Raw genomic sequence first — 21,356 nt, 5'->3', positions numbered from 1 at the left:
AGCACTAGGTATCACAGCATATTGAGTACTATCAATAACAATACTTACATACTGAGCATTACAGGCTTGTACTTCTGCCATACTACTTCTGACAGCACAAAGTGGATTTATACTCTTGACCACTGCAAGTTTGAAGTTGGATAGCCTGACACTTCCACTTGTTCTGAGCATCACCAATATGCAGATACTCCTATGTTCAGCTTTAATCAGATATCTTATACTTTAAATTTCAATATCATCAGCTCCAATGCCAATGGTGGAAAAATACAGTAGCTGCCCAGGCACAGTTGAAATGCCTAAGCTAAGAAGAGCCTATATTTTAGTTAACGCAGATAAATCAATACAAGGTTTGGAGAAGTATAGCTAGTGCTTTCAAATTTAAGGGCAGGGATGCCCTATCTATTATTGAGACTGATGAGATGATCAGTTGACTTTAAAAGGGATAATTAATAGAAATGAGCAACAGAATGACTGAAAAGCCACCCACAGGAAACTGGACTCAGTGAGGCTCAGGTAAGTACAAAGCAAGAACCAATGCCCTTTTACAATTCTTGTGATAAGGGGATAAAACAATACCATCTTTCACAAGACACTAATAAGATGAATTGTATTTCATAAACTGGGAATTAATTCCTCCACTATAAACACAGTTTCCATCTGAAAACATTTGTCTTGAAACACATTCATGAAATAACAATTTCCCACCAGCCTAAACAACTCTTTCTTTCCACTTTTTAAATGGAATAATATTAAGAAGAAAGATTCAGAAGGTCCACACAAGACTGAATCCACAACTTTGTGTTTTCACAGGGACAGTTTCCTCTTTCTTTCCTTAAAACCCAACAAGTCAGCACAACTTTAACAAGTTTTAAGGATCTCAAATTTTATTTTAATAAAGGATCAGCCTCACAAAGAAGTGAGGTACCCATAGTTAATTTTTTGTGCCAGTAGCTCACTTGGCTTGTGCACTGCCAGCAATGGACTTTGCTCTATGGCAATTTCCCCCCCCTACCTCCCCCCCGGTACTAAGATAAATTTCACAAGGGCAACCTAAACAAAAATACTTGCAAATGCTAGCTTCATGCATCATTGCTCCATCATTTTCAGAAGAACAAACTGATTAGTATTCATCAATTTATTAAAAACAACTATTTTACCAAGGGTTGACTGTACAAATACAATGTTTTCAAATCCTAGTGAGTGACATAATATGAACACTTTATTGCACACAAAAAATTGTAATTTAACAGACAGATGTTTTGCTACTTTATATAACGTAGCTTTGTAGAATTAGCAAAGAAATAAAATTCAACAAAACTTCATTCTGTACAATAGCTGAATTCAAATATATATTACAAGCTTACAAAGCTCATGGCATAGTTCATTTCCACTCTAGACTTTAAAAAAATCTACCAGAATGGATGCCCCATTACCATTGTATATCTGTTGCAAAATGGACAGCTTTTAGCTTGCAGGGATGGGGGGGAGGGGTAGGATGATGACACGACAGACAACAATTCGTACAACACGTGACCCCACTCCTACAATATTACCAATAGTGAGGATTTAAAAGTACAAGCCAAATTCAAAGTTAGAAATAGTCTCTTAGAAATGTACATATAAAGAATAGCAAGATACCAATTTTTCCAACAAAATGATCTTCCTAATCTTCCTTAGTTTGCCACTTAAAACAGCTCCATAATATCCAGAAGCTTTATTTGAAAATTCTGCTGCCTTAAATACTTCTACTACAGTTAAACAATCCTGAAAGGTGCCAAATCAATGAACCCAAGAAATATATCCTTTTTGTTTTTTATAAGAAAAAAAAAACAAAAAAACCTCCTACCTCCCTTGTTCCTCTTTCCTCCCAGGCTGCTGTGATTTATAACACAGGTATAAAATAGGTAATATGGATATTAAGGAGAATTACATAGTAACTAACACAGTAGGTCAGTTTCTTGGGAAGGAAAAAAACCCCTAAACAAACAAACAAAAAATTCCCCCCACCTGTCAGTCTAGCCATTCTTGATCCAGTCATTTTGGCAAGGAAGAGAGCTACTTTCCTAAAGCAATGGTGTGATGGAAGGTAGACTGGGAAAAGAAAAGAAAGGTGATAAAGGGAAAGACAAGTACAGTATTCAGAAGACTGACTGCTTACTGTCAAATGCCAAGAACCCTAACATTAAAAGCTTGAACTATTTTGCCACCCACTTTTGAGTACAAGTAGAAGAGGTAACAGTATAGGTTTCAAGTAATTTTACACAAAAAAAGCAACTAGAATATGTGTTAAGGAATCTACAAAGCCCCTGGCAAGTTACTCCATCTCCAGTATATTAATGTGTTCTGAAAATATTATAAGTATCAGCACACCATATTATGACAAATCTTTTCAAGGACTTTAAACAGTTTTTGCATGCTCCAATGAAGTGCTACTGTACACTGAAATTTCAGTACTACTGCTATCCTTTCTCTTTAACCCTACCCCCATAACTTTTTTTCATTCCCTACCTCAGAGGTATCAATGCTCCCCATTGGAAATTACAACGGTAACACCTTCAGATTCTGTTATTTCAGGGATTCTTAGCACTTCCTTGGCAGGGCTTGGGATCTGCTAAGAAGGGGAAAAAACAAAACCAAAAAGCATTAAATATGGCTTTCTAGTTCACAAACATTCATACTTCATGGCTAGTTCAACTCTCAAACAACATTCACACTACACTGGATGGCTTGGTCTTGGGTCATTTAAATCAGTCATGCTTCATGCAAAAGAATTATGTGAAGAGAGCCACTTTGTTCTTGTTTTATTCTTGTGCAATTTTGTTCTTGTTATGAGGAAATGTATTTTTTAAAATATCACGCTCATTTTTTACTTCTGACTTGTATGCTACATATTTAGCAAAGTATTTGATATAACTTGTTAAACCACTTCCTCATTTAACATACACGCATGTGCTAAGAAACACATATAAACTGTTCTACCATTTATATCAAACTAAAAAGACTGCTGGATATTCACCTCATGAACACCACCTGGGTGGACAACTTCAACTACTGCCTCCAGAGGTCCATCACACATGAGTGGGTGCCGTGCATAAGTTCTTCTGTGTTTTTCATCCACACGCACAAGGTACCACGTTCCTTCAAAGAGATCTTCTACTGAACACTGTGGAATATAATTGGCTGTAAAAAAGCCAATAACATACTGTTAGTTGGTTCAGGGTGTGAATTTTATACAACACAGTCCTTTGCAGTTTGGTGTGGGAAACGACTGGATGGTAGGCCTTGAATTTGAGCAGTTGCAGCTGTGAAGTTGTAAAGAATGTAAACAACTTTCCTGGACTTTTTGTAAGTCACCGTGACTTACCTATTGCTAGATCATGATGACTTCACTATTTTTCAGCCAATCCTGATGTATTTATACATGAAGGCACCAATGGTAGATTGACATGTGTATGGCCTGATGTATGTGTACATGAAAGTACCAATAGTAGGTTGACATGTGTATGGCCTGATGTGTGTTTACATGAAGGCACCAATAGTAAGTTGACATGTGTATTGTGTGAAGAGTATAAATATCTGTAACCTGTTGCAATTAAGGGGCCTTGTCCTGTGTGCCTTTCCCTGCTTAATTGCTGTCTGAGTGCATTCTTGTCCGTCGGCATCTGGTGAACCCCGACGTGATTTATTGCGAAGAAGATTTACTGCAAGGAGGATTTATTGCAGAAGACCGCGGACCTGAGAGCAGTGGCAATTTGTTGGCGGTCCTGAGAGCCGAAAAGAAAGTCTAGACTTAAAAATTTACAGACACCTGGAAAAGAGGTGAGCCGTTGGGGAATAAATAATGGGCGCACAGATATCTGTAGAAGAAAAATCTATTATCACGATACTAACAAAAATACTAGAGAAACATGGTGTTAAATATGAAGAACGTGCCCTACGCACCTTGCTTGTCTGGTGCAAAAGTAATGGGGTTAATGCTAATGCTCAGACTGCACTTTTTATAGAAACTTGGGACAATGCAGGGAAGGTACTTTTTGACGCAGCTACTAGAGGGGATACAGTAGCTACAAATTCCTTAACTACTTGGAGGCTTGTAATCGACTCACTGAAGCAGATCAAAGCAGATCGGAAAGCTGCTTCTGCAGTGAGTAATGCTCTGCAGCCTGACGTGTCTGGGACTGCATCCAGAACTGCTGCAGCAGGTCCCTCTCAAGCCCCCCCGCCTACAGAGTCCCAAGGGGAATTAACTGCGTCTCATCCCAATAGTGTCGGGAGGCCAGGGACCGCTTCCGTTGTGGACTGTGCAAAGGTCTCGCTGCCCCCAGACATGGGGGAAGGGTGGGAGGTTCCTGCTCAGCCATCATCACCTTTGAAGGTGCAACAGCCAGAGACTAACCCACAGGGAGTGACAGAGGACCCCATGTTAATAGATTTGTCACCTGATGAAGGAGTCGGAGGACAGAGATCCTGTCCCCCGAGTTCTCGAGTGGAGCCTGCTGCGCCTCCTCTCCCCCCGGGACAATATGTTTTGACCATGCAACTGGTGCAGGTTTCCATTTCTGCTCCCGACCCCCGCAAATTTTGGCAGAAGATCAAAGAACAGGCTCTAAAGGAGGGAGACTGATATGGTACAAGTCTTTGGGGGTGGCCCATTGCTCACGTATCCTATAATCCGTCGGGGACCCCTGGTGGCCTAGTGGTTAGCGTGCAGGACTCTCACCTCTGCGACCCAGGTTCGAATCCAGCCAGTCCCCCGGGCAGATGGAGTCCGTTAGCCCTGTGAGGCCATCCATCTATGAGAAGGTCACTCTAAACAAACCTACATCCTGAGGACCTCACTGCCATTGTCCAAGCTTGCTTGGCCCCGGCAGATGAACCTTAGGATTAAAGGGTGGGCTCAGTTCAGCGCAGGCTGTGTCTCACCTAAAAAATCCATTGCGCAGGCTGGAAAGGTAAAAGACCTTTCCCCAAATCTTCGTTCGCGAAGACTGGCCATTATTATTATTATTATTATAATCCGTCACAATGGTAGAGAGCCTGATGAATGGGAACCATTTAATTATTCTATTATTAAGGACTTGTGTCAGATTGTTGTGCAGCATGGGGTTAGCTTGCCTTTTGCAGTCTTTAATCAGAGGAATTTGGGCAAGTGAGCTTACTCCTCATGATATTCGTTCAGTTGCACAAGTGTGTTTTAACCTGACTCAGTTGCTGATGTTCAAAGCACATTGGAAGAGGCTAGCAGAACAGGCATCGTTGGGAAATTTGGAACGCTCTCAGGACGACCCCAGGTTTGGTGCAGGCCTTCCTCAGTTGCTTGGGGATGCACCACTTAATCAGCCACAATTGCAGGCTCGACTTCATCCTCTTATTCTGCAGCAAACCAAAGAGCTCGCTGCTCAAGCTTTGCTTCTTGTGCCTGATACAGGCAAGCCAAAACTATCGTGGACAACTATTAAGCAAAAGACCAATGAGCCTTATGTGCAGTTTGTTGATAGACTAAGAGAAGCACTGGAAAAGCAGGTGCTTAATGAAGAGGCTCGGAACACACTTATATTACAGTTAGCCCGAGATAATGCTAACACAGACTGTAAACGTGCACTGCTATCTCTGCGTAGTAATGCAAGCCTGGTTGAGATGATAGAAGCCTGTGAAAAAGTGGGCTCTATGTCTCACCAGATGGAGGCCCTGGCTACCACGTTTGCAGTGGCAGTAAAGGTAGAGAAGAAGTGTTTTCATTGTGGACAGTCTGGACATTTCAAAAAACAATGCCCATGCAGGCCCCCCACAGTATCGAGCTCAAATTCTATGCTATTTTGCTCATGTTGCCACAGACCAGGTCATGTTGCTAAACAATGCCACTTCAAGTTCACTCTACAGGGGCAACCACTGGCTTCAGGAAATGGGAAGCAGAGCGTGAGGGGAGGTTGCATGCAGACACAAGTTGCTCCCCAGAATCCATTCCAGGCTTATGCGACCGACTCACTGCAAGGACAGCTGGAAGTGCTGGAGTGGATTTCGCCACAGCAGCAATAACTACAATCAAAGACTCTAAGGTGCATAAGGTACCGTTACAAGCACATGGGTCGTTAGGACATGGTTTAAGTGCTTTACTAGTGGGACGCTCTAGCGCCACAATACAGGGTCTTTTTGTTCTCCCGGGCATCATTGATGCAGACTACACGGGACAAATTCAGGCCATGGTGTGGACCCCCTCTCCACCGGTCGTTATACTGGCAGGGAGCAGAATAGCACAACCGGTACCTTTTGTTGTGAAGGTCCTGGTAGCGGACTCACGGGTGCAAAATACAGGGGGTTTTGGGTCTACAGGTGCTCCACAAATCTACTGGACAACAACCATCAGTTCGGATAGGCCAACTATGACCTGTGTACTCACACTAACACAGGGAGATTCAAAGAGCTTGCGAATCAAGGGAATGATTGACACCAGAGCTGACGTTACTATCATAGCACATAAAGACTGGCCGAGAGACTGGCCTACGGTGTCAGTGGGAGATGCAATAGCTGGAGTAGACGGAACTACTCAAAGCTTTCAAAGTAAATTTCCTATACAAATTGTGAACCCTGATGGACAAGTAGCAACAACGAGGCCTTTTGTCGTCATGGTACCTCTGAACCTGTAGGGAAGGGATGTTTTGAGCATGTGGGGAGTATCTGTTGGAACTAACCAAAAGGATTTTTCCTAAGGGTCACTGTGTGTGAGGGCATTAAGTGACCCACCCTTAAACTGCAATGGCTGACTACAATTCCCGTGTGAGTAAACCAGTGGCCCCTGGCACAGGAAAAATTGCTTGCCCTCTATGAGCTGGTAAAAGAGCAATTAGAGCAGGGTCACATAGAACCCTCTCATAGCCCATGGAATACTCCTGTATTTGTAATCAAGAAAAAATCGGGAAAGTGGAGGTTTCTTCATGATCTGAGGCAAATAAATCAAGTTATGTAAAGTATAGGAGCATTGCAACCTGGCATGCCTTCCCCTGCTATGATTCCAATTGGTTGGGACATACAAATTATTGAATTAAAAGATTGCTTTTTCACCATTTCCTTACATTCAAAGGATGTTGAGAAGTTTGCCTTCTCTGTCCCAGCAATTAACAATCAGGAACCTTGTCAACGTTATCAATGGACTGTTTTGCCTCAGGAGATGAAGAATAGCCCCATCATCTGTCAGTGGTATGTAGCTCAAGCTTTGTCTGAAGTTCGGCAGCAATTTCTGCAGGTGTACTGTTATCATTATGTAGATGACATTCTTATCACTGCACCAAATCAAATGCAATTACGCCAGGTTATGCCAGTAGTGGAATAGTCGATGCATGAATATGGGCTACAAATTTCCCCAGAAAAGGTGCAATCTCAAGTACCATGGAAATATTTGGGAGTCAAAATTTTGGATCAAACGATTCAACCACAAACTGTCCAAATTTCACAAGAGGTGAAAACACTAAATGATGTACAGAAACTTGTGGGGACCGTCAATTGGATACGGCCCTTACTGGGTCTAACCAATGCTCAATTGGCCCCTTTGTTTCAATTACTAAAAGGTGAAGTGACTTACTCTCTCCTAGAAGATTAACTACAGAAGCAAAAACTGCGCTGCGCTCAGTAGAAAGAGCAATATAGACCAAAAAAGCGTCCCGCCTTGCAGAGGACCATCCTCTTAATTTGTATGTGGTAATTAATGTTTATCACCCTGTTGGTCTGTTAGGACAATGGGACACTCACTGGAGAGATGCCTTGCATTTCATTGAATGGATTTTTTTGCCCCATCAACCACGCAAAACTGTGAGGACCCTTGTTGAGTTAGTTGCCAAGGTAATCTGTAAGGGACGGCAACGTTGTCTTCAGGTTACTGGCAGAGATCCCCAAAATATTGTTTTGCCCATGCGCCAGGATTATCTGGACTGGTGTTTGTCAAACAGCATTGATCTCCAATTAGCATTGTTGCATTGTGCAGGTGAGATCTTGTTTCACATGCCCTCTCACAAATTTTTGCAGCTTCATTTGGAATTACACCTGATGGAAAGGCCCTTGTTATCCCCTGTCCCAGTTAAAGGACTTACAGTATTTACTGATGGGTCTGGAAAGACAGGGAAGGCGATGGTTACATGTCAAGAACAAGGTCAGTGGCATGAGCTGTTGCAGGGTTCAAATTGTGAACAATTTCCATTGCATTTCTGTAGGCCTTGCTTGACATGACTAGAAGCTGTAAGCTGTAATGTTTATGCTTATAGACTGTGTGAAAATATGCAATGTTTATACTTGTTAGCTGTGTGTCTAATTATAAGGTTTGAGAACATAGTATGTTTAGAGCAAGAAAGCCTTGAGAAAGTATAGATAAGGGTGCACCTGCAGATTTCAGAAAGGTCCTAATTATGAAGGCCTCTACATTCCAAATATGACTTCAGATCGCGTGGACAGAACATCAGGTCCAATGAACTGGAGACATGAGACGCGTGCACAGACTGAGCTATCCAATCACCTTGTTGTAAGCATGTGCCCCAAACAAACTAAACTGTATAAAAGTTGACTTAATTAAATAATAAATGGAACATATGGCTGACCACATTGGCCTGTATGCCTTATGTTTATACCCCTCCATCAATAATGAGCTAATAGGCCAGGAAGATGGCTCCCCTCAATTAGTAGAACTCCATGCTGTAGCAATGGCATTTCAACACTTTTCTAGTGTCGCCTTGAATCTGGTAACTGACTCTGCCTATGTAGCAGGAGTCCTGCAATGCCTAGATCGTGCTGCATTAAAAGAAGTAAATCACCAACAGTTATTTCATTTACTAAAGCTTCTATGGCATGAGCTACAGCACCAGACACAGCCCTATTATGTTCTGCACGCCTGTAGCCACACTACTCTGCCTGGTTTCATTTGTGAGGGTAACACACAGGCCGATAAATTGGCGGCCCCTGCATGGGCTGCTCCTGTACCGGACAAATGGCAGCAAGCAGTATCTTCTCATGCCTTTTTTCATCAAGGTGTGCGTGCTTTGCAGCGTCAGTTTGGCCTTACAAATGGTGAAGCAAGGGACATCGTTGCATCTTGTGGAGACTGTCAGCCTCACATACCATTGCCCTCAACAGGTGTTAATCCCCGCGGGTTACGAAGTCTGCAAATTTGGCAGACAGACGTGACGCATATCCCTGAATTTGGTCACCTCAAATATGTTCACGTGTCAGTCGATACGCACTCAGTTGCGTTGTGGGCCTCTGTCCATGCTGGGGAAAAAAGCAGGGATGTCATTGCGCATTGGCATCAAGCTTTTGCTACTTTAGGTGTTCCCCATCTTATCAAGACTGATAATGGCACAGGTTATACCGTGAACAAAACTTCTAACTTTCTTGACCAATGGGGCATTTCTCATGTCACAGGTATCCCGCATTCCCCTACAGGTCAAGCCATTGTAGAACGTACCCATCAGATGCTAAAGCGAATGCTTGAAAAACAAAAAGGGGGAATGCATGGTGAAACACCACAGAATCAGATATGGAAAGCAGTGTACATGCTAAACCACCTCACGGTACCTCCTAATGCAGACAACTCTGTGATCTTTAAGCATTTTTTATCGTTGCAGGGAGCAGGAGATGAATTCCGGCCTAAGGCCAGAGTCCTAGTCCGCAACCTTCTGACATGAGAATGGGAGGGTCCGTGGGAGCTTATCACCTGGGGATGTGGGTATGCTTGTGTTTCCACAGATGCCGGACCCCAGTGGTTTCCTGCCAGGTGTGTGCGTCCTGCTGCTGGCCGTGGTGATGATCAAAAGCAACCTGAACCCAATCAGAGGCGATCTGAACCTCCAGCAGCTGACCCCGTGGAACAGTAAAAATGTCTGGGTCACCCTGATGAAAGCCTTAAATCAGACCACTTTTTGTGCCTCGCTTGCACAACCCGAGCAGCCTTTTCACACCTGTTTAGTGGGAGCTCCACTAAATGGCAGCGAGGCCAGCCTTATTGTTGCAGATATAACCAAGACTCGGAGAACGTTGATGGTCGTTTGCAAATCAATGAAGAATTGCACGGAGCATTGGGACAGTTGGGATGATAGCCTTCCAATTACCTTAGAACCCCAGGAAATAGATATATTAGGGAGTTTACCAGATGAAAGCTGTATTTACTTTAACTATATTGATGGCCATGACACATGGGAAAAGAAAGAAACAATTCAGCAAGATGTTTCTCCTAGCATAAATCTTTACCAAAATAGTTCTGCTTGGTGTCAACACCTGGGACGTGATAAAACAAGGCCCACTCCAGGAGTTGCAGTTGCAAGAAAATTGCCTTCTGGCGTGTTTCTCATATGTGGAGATAGAGCCTGGCCAGGGATTCCCGGAAAAATAAATGGAGGACCTTGTACCATCGGTCGCCTGGGACTGTTGACACCAACTCAGAAACTTTTACTAAATCACACTCACCTTCATGCACATGCACGATATAAGCATAGTTTAGTATTGACACCTGCATGCAAAGATGACACATGGTTGTGGAATCGCGCTGAGATCGTAGCTTCTTCAGTGCTTGCCCCTGGAGTAGCAGCAGCTAAAGCATTAGGAACACTAAACAGAATAGCTTGTTGGGTAATCAAACAAGCAAACAAAACTTCTCAAGTTTTGTATCAATTGGCAACGGATGTAGATAGTGTTCGTCATGCTACACTTCAAAATAGAGCTGCTGTTGATTTTTTGCTTTTAGCACATGGACACGGGTGTCGGGATTCTGAGGCAATGTGTTGTATGAATCTATCAGACCATTCTGAATCTATATACAAAAGCATAGCAAACTTGCAGGCGGCAACTCAAAAGATAACAGGACATAGGATTTTTTGGCATTGATGGGTGGTTGAATGGATGGGGTCTTAGTACCTGAATCAAGCAAGTAGTAAAACTAGGCCTTTATTGCCTCCTAGTACTTATAATAATTATATTGCTACTACCGTGTTTGTTATCCTTTCTGCAAAGGGCCCTGCAGGGGATGATAATTTGGCTTTCGTAGCCGAAAAACAAAAAGGGGGAATTGTGGGAAATGACTGGATGGTAGGCCTTGAATTTGAGCAGTTGCAGCTGTGAAGTTGTAAAGAATGTAAACAACTTTCCTGGACTTTTTGCAAGTCACCGTGACTTACCTATTGCTAGATCATGATGACTTCACTATTTTTCAGCCAATCCTGATGTATTTATACATGAAGGCACCAATGGTAGATTGACATGTGTATGGCCTGATGTATGTGTACATGAAAGTACCAATAGTAAGTTGATGTGTATTGTGTGAAGAGTATAAATATCTGTAACCTGTTGCAATAAAGGGGCCTTGTGCCTTGTGCTGTGTGCCTTTCCCTGCTTAATTGCTGTCTGAGCGCATTCTTGTCCGTCGGCAGTTTGGGAGTAGTAAGACAGAAAAACCAAGTCTGCATTTTCATTTCAACCATACTAGGCCAATAAACATAAGCTATAGAAAAGTACTTTACAAGTTAATCCAAAGTAGAAAGAGAATCGTTTAAGTTATGCAAATTAAGCAATGAGTATTTTGCTGTAGGACTACAAATTATTTATAACGTTCTTACCCAAATTATGTGTTTCCTGTCTAATCTTCATGTTTTCAGCAAAGGCATCAGGTGCAATGCATTTTCTCGAGTCAAGTCTTGTTTTAAGATCAGAAAGGCTAGCAGTTATTTTGTCCAGTGCAGAACCTACAATATAAAACCATCATGTACAGTAGCACCAGTGCTGAGAACCACACACTAGCATGTTAGCATTTCAAGTCCATTCAAAATATTTTGCATTAGAGAAGCTAAAGTTTTAGTCATTTAAAGATATTCCAAATTACTCAAGCAAAACACTCAAAGAATCTGAAGAATATTATTTATTTGCAAAAAGAGAAACTTAAAACATTCCCTGAAGCTGGAACATCTTCAGTTTAACACTACTGTCATTAGGCATATAGGTTACTTATGCTGGTGGGCATAACAAAGCATTTAGAGGTGAGCTGTACACGGGTGTTAGTTAACATCTCTTCCTTTCACTCACCAGGAGCAGCATCCTGTGTAACTTTGATGGAATACAGTGTAGCAGCAAAACCAGAGCCATATGAGAACACACTAACTCTCTGTCCTGCGAGCTGCTCTGGGGAATACCTGCAAATCAAGCAACAGTTGTTTAAAGTGAGAATTAAACCAAGGTGCCAATTTTAAATACCTAGAAAGCACAGCTAGCTTAGGAAAAGCAGTCAGCAAAATTTTATTAACTACAATACACATTCAGTGAGTAAAAGGCATAAACGATGACTTGTAAAAATAGGATTTCAAACACTGCTGTTACGTGATGATTTTCAAAGCTACCTAAGCAAAAGAGCCTAAAAGGCAGCCAATTTTCATTCCTAAGTGACCTAAAGCCTAAAATAAACCATTAGAGGACAAAGTCACAATAAAGAAAAAAGAATACAAGAGGAGTGGCTTAATTTAAACTTAACATGATTTTATAAGAGCCTGTCATTGGGGAAAAAAAAACACCACCAAGAAAACCCACAACAGGACTTGGGGGTTCTGGTGGGTGAGAGGCTGGACATGCCCCGGCCATGTGCACTCACAGCCCAAAAACCAACTGTGTCCTGGGCTGCACCAAAAGCAGCGTGGGCAGCAGGTGAGGGGGGATTCTGCCCCTCTGCTATGCTCTGGTGAGACCCCATCTGCAGTGCTGCCTCCAGCATTGAGGTCCCAGCACAGGAAGGACATGGACCTGCTGGAACAAGTCCAGAGGAGGCCACTAAGTTGATCACAGGGCTGGAGCACCTCTCCTATGAAGACAGAGTTGGGGCTGTTCAGCCTTAAAAAGAGAAGGCTTTGGGGTGATATTATAGCAGCCTTCCAGTAACTAAAGGGGGCCTACAGGAAAGATGAAGAGGGACTTGTTATCAGGGAGTGTAGTGTTAGGATATGGGGTAATGGTTTTAGACTAACAGAGGGCAGGGTTAGATTGGATACTGGGAAGAAATTCTTCCCTGTGAGGGTGGTGAGGCCCTGGCCCAGGTTGCCCAGAGAAGCTGTGGCTGTCCCATCCCTGGAAGTGTTCAAGGCCAGGTTGGACAGGGCTTGGAGTAACCTGGTGTAGTGGAACGTGTCCTTGCCCACGTCAGAGGGTGGAATGAGATGAGCTTTAAGGTCCCTTCCAACCCAAGCCATTCTGGGATTTTGTTTATAGTGGAAGGTATTCAGATTCTCTTTTGTACCTGGGTGTTTGGGGGTGTACGTGTGTGTGTTGAGGCTGGGAAAAGATACACCACCTTACAAACAAGATCCTACTTTGGAAGGCATTAATCTGCTGTTTGATATCAGCTTCTGACAGAAGTTTTGAGTCTGCTTGCCACTTGATTGTATACACAGAGTAATTTTCTAACTTTAGTTTTGCTATTTAAGGCAATCTAGTATGAAAAGGTTTGCCAGATGGTGCTTTTATTAAAGACTTTCTGAAACAAAAACCTTTCATGTGTTTACATATAAAAAGCTATGACTTTTTCCAATTTTATGCTTACTGGGCTAGAAGAGAGGCAAGGCAACCATAGACTGAAGGGGTATACATATTTCCATTCTGATTGGATACAAGTAATGAAGCTTTGGTTTTCTGATTGAAGAGTTCTGCACTGGCTTTCATAAAAGCTTTTTCCACATCTCTGTCAAAATATGTATCTTCAAGTTTTACATCCCTATTAAAAAAAAAACTTTAGAAACTTATTAAAATGGCAGCAAGGAAAAACTACCTTGAATGTTTAAGAAATTAAGACTACCTGAATAATAAGGAAGACAGCAGCCATTCTTACCTGAAAGCTTCCAAACCACTGAAAACACCATTTGCTGTTTCTGGGTTCTGGTCACTGAGAAAGTCATTCAGCAATAGTCTAGCCACAGATTTCTGTACCAGTTTACAGTAGGGTGAATGAAAGATCATGAATCCAAAGTCATTCAAGGTGAAACGTCTGTCTGTCCCCTCTAGAAGCGGCAGAAATGTATTACAACTTAAATTTAATATTCACTTGAAGTATTAAAATAAAATGGGGGATGGCAAGATACCAGTCATCATAGTACATCAGCATACAAAAGACAACCATAAGACTAACTATTGCTGGCAAGTTTGTTTAACACACTGCTACTACTTCTATTCAAAAAATAGTTTCTTACTCATCCCGTGCACCATCTAGCAATGTTTGTCCTTTTTCTTCTAGAAAAAAAAAAAGTTATAAACTTAACAGAATCTCAGTATTTCTACACAGCATTTTGTAATAAAGAAATAGCCTACTTCATTAAGGTTGGAAAAGACCTCCAAGACCATTGAGTCCAACCTGTGACCAATCCCCACCTTGCCAACTAGACCAGAGCACTGAGTGCCACATCCAGTCATTCGTTGAACACCTCCAGGGATGGGGACTCCATCACCTCTCTGGGCAGCCCCTTCCTATGCCTTACAACACTTTCCATACAGGAATTCCTCTTGATGTCCAACCTGAACCTCCCTTGGAACAGCTTGAGGCCATTTCCTCTTATCCTCTCCCTTGTTCCCTGGGAGCAAAACCCGACCCCCACCTGGGTCCACTCTCCTGTCAGAGAGTGAGAAGGTCCCCCCTAAGCCTCCTTTTCTCCAGGCTAAACACCCCCAGCTCCCTCAGCTGCTCCTCATAGGACTTGTGCTCCATACCCTTCACCAGCTTTGTTGCCCTTCTCTGGACATGCTCCAGCACCTCAATGTCTTTCTTGAAGTGAGGGGCCCAGAACTGAACACTCACCAGTGTCAAGTACAGAGGGACAATCACTTCCCTAGTCCTTCACCTTATTAAACCTCATTGTTGGTCTTGGCCCATTGATCCAGCTTGTCCAGATCCCTCTACACAGCCTTCCTGCCCTCCAGCAGATCAACGTTCCCACCCAACTTAGTGCCATCTGTGAACTTACTGAGGGTGCACCTGATCCCCTTGTCCAGGTCATTGATAAAGATATTGAACAGAACTGGTCCCAATACTGAGCCCCTGGGGAACCCCACTGGTGACTGGCCACCAGCTGGATGCAGCACCATTCCCCACCACTCTGGCCCTGCCATCCACAGTTCTTAACCCAGCAAAGAGTGCATCTGTCCAAGCCGTGGGCTGCAGCATTTTGAGGAGAATGCTGTGGGAGATGGTGTTAAAGGCCTTATTAGAGTCCATGTAGATACATCCACAGCCTTTCCCTCATCCATCATGCAGGTCACCTGGTCATAAAAGGAGATAAGGTTGATCAGGCAGGACCTGCCCGTCCTAAACCCATGCTGGCTGGGTCTGATCCCCTGGTTGTCCTGTATGTGCCGTGTGATCACACTCAAGATGATCTGCTCCATGACCTTGCCAGGCACCAAGGTCAGGCTGACAGGCCTGGAATTCCACGGATCCTCCTTCCAGCCCTTCTTGTGGATGGGTGTCACATTGGCCAACCTCCAGTCATCTGGGACCTCCCCAGTTGGCCAGGACTTATGATAAATGATGGAGAGTGGCTTGGTGAGCTCTTCCACCAGCTCCCTCAGTACTCTCGGGTGAATCCCATCCAGCCCCATAGACTTATGAGTGTCTCGGTAGCTCAGCAGGTCACCAACTGCTTCCTCCTGGATTACAGGGGGTCTATTCTGCTCCCCATTTACTGGCTCAGGGGGCCAGTTGCCCTAAGGATAATGGGTCTTCCTGTTAAAGACTGAGGCAAAGAAGGTGTTAAGTACCTCAGCCTTTTCCTCATCCTTGGTGACAATGTCCAATAAAGGATGGAGATTTTCTTTGCCCCTCCTTTTGTTGTTGATGTATTTATAAAAACACTTTTTGTTGTCTTTCACAGCAGTGGCCACATTGAGTTCTGCTGAGCTTTCAGCTCTCTAATTTTCTTTCTACATGACCTAACAATATCCTTGTACTCTTCCTGAGCTGCCTTGGCCCTTCTTCCAAAGATCATCAACTCTTTTTTTACCCCAGAGTTCCAGCCAAAGCTCCCTGTTCAGCCAGGCCAGTCTTCTTCCCTGCCAGCTTGTTTTTCGGTATGTAGGGACAGTCTGCACTTTTAAGATTTCCAACTAACTATCTAATCTTCAAACCTATACTTCTTAATAAAGGTGAACCAATTACTAAACATATGGAGGTAAAAAAAAATCAGTATCCTTATATGACAAGTAAATATTAACCTCAATATCTTAAGAGCCTTGGTAGAGGAAGGAACAACACACTTCAGATATTATACATTACACCAACAAAAGCCTGTAGAAACTACTGCTTAATGACTATTAAGTACTTAGCCGTAGCCAAACAGAAATAAGACATTTCTTTATGGAAAAGCACAAACAGTTCAATTGTCTCAGAGTGCACAAACACAAAGAAAGGGACCATGTACTAGTCTTTAGATTGGATGTTAAAACTAGAAAAGATGTTAACTGTGTAGCTACACATTCCAATATTTACCAGATCTTGCAATATCAGGTGAGGCTACATACCTTTTTGCCACTGGGCATGGATTTTGTTGCGATAGACAGTATAGCAGCGATCTAATGCACTGAGGTAGCACTGTATAGATAATTTACCATCAACCACAGGATATTCAGAGACCATATTTGGTTTATAGAAGTCATACGCATGCTGCATGTGGGTTCCACGCAACCCTGATGGAGAGAAATTGACAAAAACTGAGAAGTATTCAGTTACTTTGAGTCAGTTTGAACATATTGCTTAACACATGGAAAACAAGTAATATATGGTATCAGTCAAGCAGGTTTTCATAGCACTCCAGGTCCTTTAAGTTAATGTTTCACAGTTCTCAGTCACCTGTTACTCAAGTACAGTAGGACTGAGTATGACAAACAAGTAACAAATGATTTTCATCATTTCACCTTAAAAGTAGAATGCTGTTTTTCATCTCTAGTCCACTCTGTCAATTCCATTGGAGAATTCCCAAGGAAAAAACAGATAGAAGCATCTTTAGCTGTTTCTTGCTGCCTCCTATAAAAGGACTTGGTTAAGTCAGCTCAGAACAAGAGGAGACAAAGTATAATTTCTGATATTAGTGGGAGTTAATCCAGCCCTCTAGCAACCCATGAAAACAGGGGATGGGCTCCAGAAGAGATCCAGTATCTGTCTGAGCGGTATTTGTTTTCTCATAGGACTAACCTCTCTCAAAACTTAAGGGAGCATTTGGACCAACTAGCATAGCAACAGCACCAGCTCCACCTGTTGGCCTGGCATTTCCAGTGGCATACACAGCTATGTCTCCAGCAACAACAAGTGCATAACGTCCTGTGAAAAATACAGAAATAAGAATTAAAAGTAGCTAAGAACCTAGTACATTTTAATATCCATCAGTAATTTTTAGACTTTGGTTATAGAGGAGATGACTCCAGGATTAAGGGACTCTTCAATCCTGGCAGTCACCAAAAGTTACAGAAAGAGACCATTCATGATTATTCACCTCATTATTTTTTGCATGTAACTGAACTGGTGAAAAATGCCCAGAGCATTTAAGAAAAAGACTTCAGAAGCATACAAGAGTTTACCCTCTGGGTCTTACATGGTTAAACACAAACTCTGTAATTGCAAGGCAGACTACTCAAAAATAGGGATTGATGTAATTTAAAAAAAAAAATATAATACCCTGAACTTACCATCCCAAGAACTGGACTCAATCCAATTAATAGCATTAAAAAGAGCAGCAGTGCCTCCGTAGCATGCATTCATAGTGTCAATTCCTTCTACATCCATATTACCAGATTCTTCGAAAAGCTGCATCAGGACAGTCTTTACAGATTTTGATTTATCAATTATTGTCTCTGTTCCAACTTCTAATCTCCCAATAGAATCATAGGAAAGGCTATTCTTCTCCATGAGCTTCTGAACAACAGTTAAACAGAGAGAATTGATATCCTCCCGGTCAGAGCAGAAACCCATCTTTGACTGGCCTAGTCCAATTGTGTATTTGCCAGCATTCACACCATCATACTTCTCCAGCTCTGTCTGGTCAACGTACTGAGAAGGAAAATATATTTCCAGTGCAATAATTCCCACATCTTTGGGCCAGCAGGACTCAGCATTCACTGGAAGAGACCCAGGCATCGTGGTAGATCTTTAAGAAAAAAAAAACAAAAAAAAACCCACAAAACCCAGTTGATTTATTCACATCCATTTTTAGAGACCTACTTCATATATTATTTAATTTTCTGTAGATTTATAGAAAAGGTTAAGTTTTAGGTATTATACAAGTTCATTTGCAGAAAGCAAGCCTTTGCCTCCAGGTGAAATTTTGGTCTAAGCACGTTATAAACACCATTAGAAGCTTTATAACATTTTATATTAAGAAGCTCTTTTAAGCAAAAGTACGATTTTAGCCCTGGAGATGAATATACGAAGCTTAAGCTCAAGTTATTTCACTGAAGCAACACACATGCCTAATAAATATTAAGTGTTTAAGGAATTAGTCTTAATGATCATTATGCTACTTTTGCTTATATGCAAAGTCTCAATTTTACACAACCCAGTTGGAAACAATGGGTTGGTGTGGTTGGTTTTTTAAATGTTGCTAGTTGAGACATTAAGTTTAGAGTTCATACTTACCAGGAAATTTCCACCTTAAAACAGAGCAGGACTCTCCAAAATTGTTTTTATTTTTAAACTAAGTGGTCTAAGTTGCTTCATTTTGTTTATACTTGCAACAAAGATAGAAGATTTTGGTATTTTTGGTTGGGTTTTTTTGTTTGTTCATTTGGATTTTTTTTAAGCATACTGTTTTGGTGTTCCTGAACAATGAAACTCCTAACGTCAGGCCTGGAGGGATATTCTTCCCAATAGATCAAGTTTTAACCCTCTAACTATACTGTCACTATACTCTAAAATATAATATATCCTATTACTTTAACCCCATCTGTATTACACAGACAGGCGCCATCTTCATGAACATTTGCCTACATCCTTACAGAACACTTGTCCCTTTTGTGCCCAGCTGTACCATCACACTGACCTTACCCAGGTTCTTCCATAAAAATCCCAGTGAGCTGTATAAAGGAATAAAGCCTTTCTAAGCAGAAACGACTTTACACAATGCATGGTAAAACAAGTGTTAGGAAAACATTAGAAGTGCCTTCTGCTACATATGCAGTTAAATATCAAAGTCTTAGGTAAGACCTAAAGTCTAGCCTAAAGGCTAGCCATTCATTTTGATTGCATCTAACAAATTTTCAAAAACATACCTATGATGCACCTTAAATAATCCATTTAAAAATATTTCATTAATAGCATTTATTCACAGCAAAACATGTAAATTGCAGAAGGTTGCTATTTAAAACTGATTACTGGAGTTCTGCAGAACAGCTGTACAATGTATTTCTGTTGAAATGAGGTACCATGAGAAGGTTAAAAATTCACTGAAGTATAGTGCAGGATAAATAAAAGAACTTATGAAAAATGAGGGAATAATCAAACCTGCAGGAACCAAGAGCCATAACCCAAAAAGTAAGAACAGGAGGTCACTATAAATCAAACTACAAAGAAAACAAAGCTGTTGATAAAGCCAAAGAAGAACTTTGCTTGAACTTTGTGCCATCCTTAGTTATTAACATAGCAAAATCCCCGCCCAGCGACTGTAATCGCCCCTTACATAAACTCCTTCCCCTGGAGCATGCGCAGTAAAATAAGTGTGCACTGTACCTTTAAATGGAAACGAGAATGCAGAGCTAATGACTAGAGCTTGCGGTTGTTACGTATACGCGAAACGTCAATTTTTTATTGTTCGAAGTGTACAAAAATGAGCACTTAGCACGCTGAATGTATGCCAACTTTACAGATTTACCACCTAGCACCTCTCTCTGTACAAATATGAAATAAAATTAAATATCTCGACTCTGAGTGTGGATCGGCTTCTTGCCGAGCGGGTGAAAGAACTCAAATTTGGGACAACGCTGCCACAAGATTTCAAGCAAGAAAACCAATTTCGTGTTATTTGTGTGCTCTGCTGCCACCCCAGGCTCGCGATTTCGTATCCGCTCACCCGAAACGCGCAGTACCCGCAAACGCCCCACAACAACGTCCGGATAAAACCGAGCGTCGCGACTGACCGGAACTCCTTTTTTCTTAATCCATCCCCGTTGCGAAGCCCCTCAGCTCAGATGATCGCTCCACGGCATGCAGCGCCCGGCCGGGGGCCTGCCATTCCATTTCCACCGCCGAGCCGGCCCCACGACGCTGTTAAGGACGCCGAAGGCGCCCCCATGCCTCAAGGTTACCCGTGACCCATCCAGGAAGGCTGCGAGGAGCGACCGGGGTGCAGCGTATCGCGCCTTAATCCGGAATTCCAAACCCGACTCTCGGCGCGGAGGAGCGCGCATGCGCGTGTGATGACGTCCAGCTCGGGCAGCACGCAGGCGCGGGAAGCCACTTTTCCCCAGGCGGAGCTCCTGCCGTGCCGGCCCGGCCCAACTCACACCCCCGCGTGGCCGGGGAAAAGGCAGAGCGTTCATCTGCGGACTCCCCCCATTCTAACGGGGTCCCTCAAGGTGAGGACTAAGTTGTTGTTTTAAGCATCTTGCACAATAAACCCAGCAGCACCAGCATGGAAACAAACCCAATGAAGACTTAAAATAAAACCCACTATCATCCAAAATTCCTGGTTTTGACAGTCCCTGACCACAGACTACCCTATCCTGCAGGCACATCACCTCTATTAACATTTAATTTTTACAGTTTCTCAAATGCTTTTAAGTTTCATCTTTTTGCACACCATGGCAGTAAAGGCAAACAGTACCATCACTTTTAAACTTAGCTGGACTAACAAAAAAAATATATTAAAAAAAGCAAGGAAGACAGAATAATATCTGCCTCCAAGAAGCTGAATTAAGGGTTTCTCATAGCACACAGAGCAACAGTCACAGCTTTCCTGAAGCCACAGCCAGGGAAGGGAACATGGTGGCCTGGAAGCCCCTCACTAGCTGCTGGGGCAAGGTCACATCTCCTCTCAGCACCACAACTAGCAAGTTACACACCTCCTGGAGACAAGGAGCAGCACTGAGCTTCAGACTCAGCTCCAACAGCTGCATTTTACCCCAAATCTGCACGGGCACTGCAAGAGGAAAATGAGGGTGGTTTCCTGCTCTCTGTATGAATGCAGACACACCACTGACAGTGAGATTCCCAAGGTCCCAGCTGGGAAAGTGACTTTGGGGTCCAGCTCTTTCCCATAAAACACCTCCCTTTCTTTCTATTTCCTTTTTGTTAAAAGGAAATACAGACAGCTGCCAACAGACTTCAAGCAGGTCCCAACTCAGCATGGTGTCTGGCAACCACCCTGAAACTCAGC

The 21,356-nt window shown here is 42.6% G+C and overlaps 1 protein-coding gene across 1 annotated transcript; it reads right to left on the bottom strand.

Annotated features, from left to right (window-relative positions):
* Positions 1 to 2,518: 2,518 nt before the first annotated feature.
* Positions 2,519 to 19,044, bottom strand: LOC113960785 (hydroxymethylglutaryl-CoA synthase, cytoplasmic-like). Its single transcript, XM_027670538.1, has 10 exons — positions 19,031 to 19,044; positions 17,677 to 18,134; positions 17,186 to 17,311; positions 16,516 to 16,680; positions 13,838 to 14,006; positions 13,553 to 13,723; positions 12,052 to 12,158; positions 11,589 to 11,714; positions 3,017 to 3,180; positions 2,519 to 2,611 (listed from the first exon to the last, which is right to left on the bottom strand). Exons 1-10 carry the CDS (start codon positions 19,042 to 19,044, stop codon positions 2,519 to 2,521), a joined length of 1,593 nt encoding a protein of 530 aa, XP_027526339.1.
* Positions 19,045 to 21,356: the final 2,312 nt, after the last annotated feature.

The sequence above is a fragment of the Neopelma chrysocephalum genome, unplaced genomic scaffold (assembly GCF_003984885.1).
Source record: "Neopelma chrysocephalum unplaced genomic scaffold, ASM398488v2 Primary Assembly neopelma1_96887, whole genome shotgun sequence".
Taxonomy (NCBI): Eukaryota; Metazoa; Chordata; class Aves; order Passeriformes; family Pipridae; genus Neopelma; species Neopelma chrysocephalum.
The sequence above is the reverse complement of the archived record's forward strand: the minus strand, read 5'-3'. Positions and strand labels throughout refer to the sequence as shown.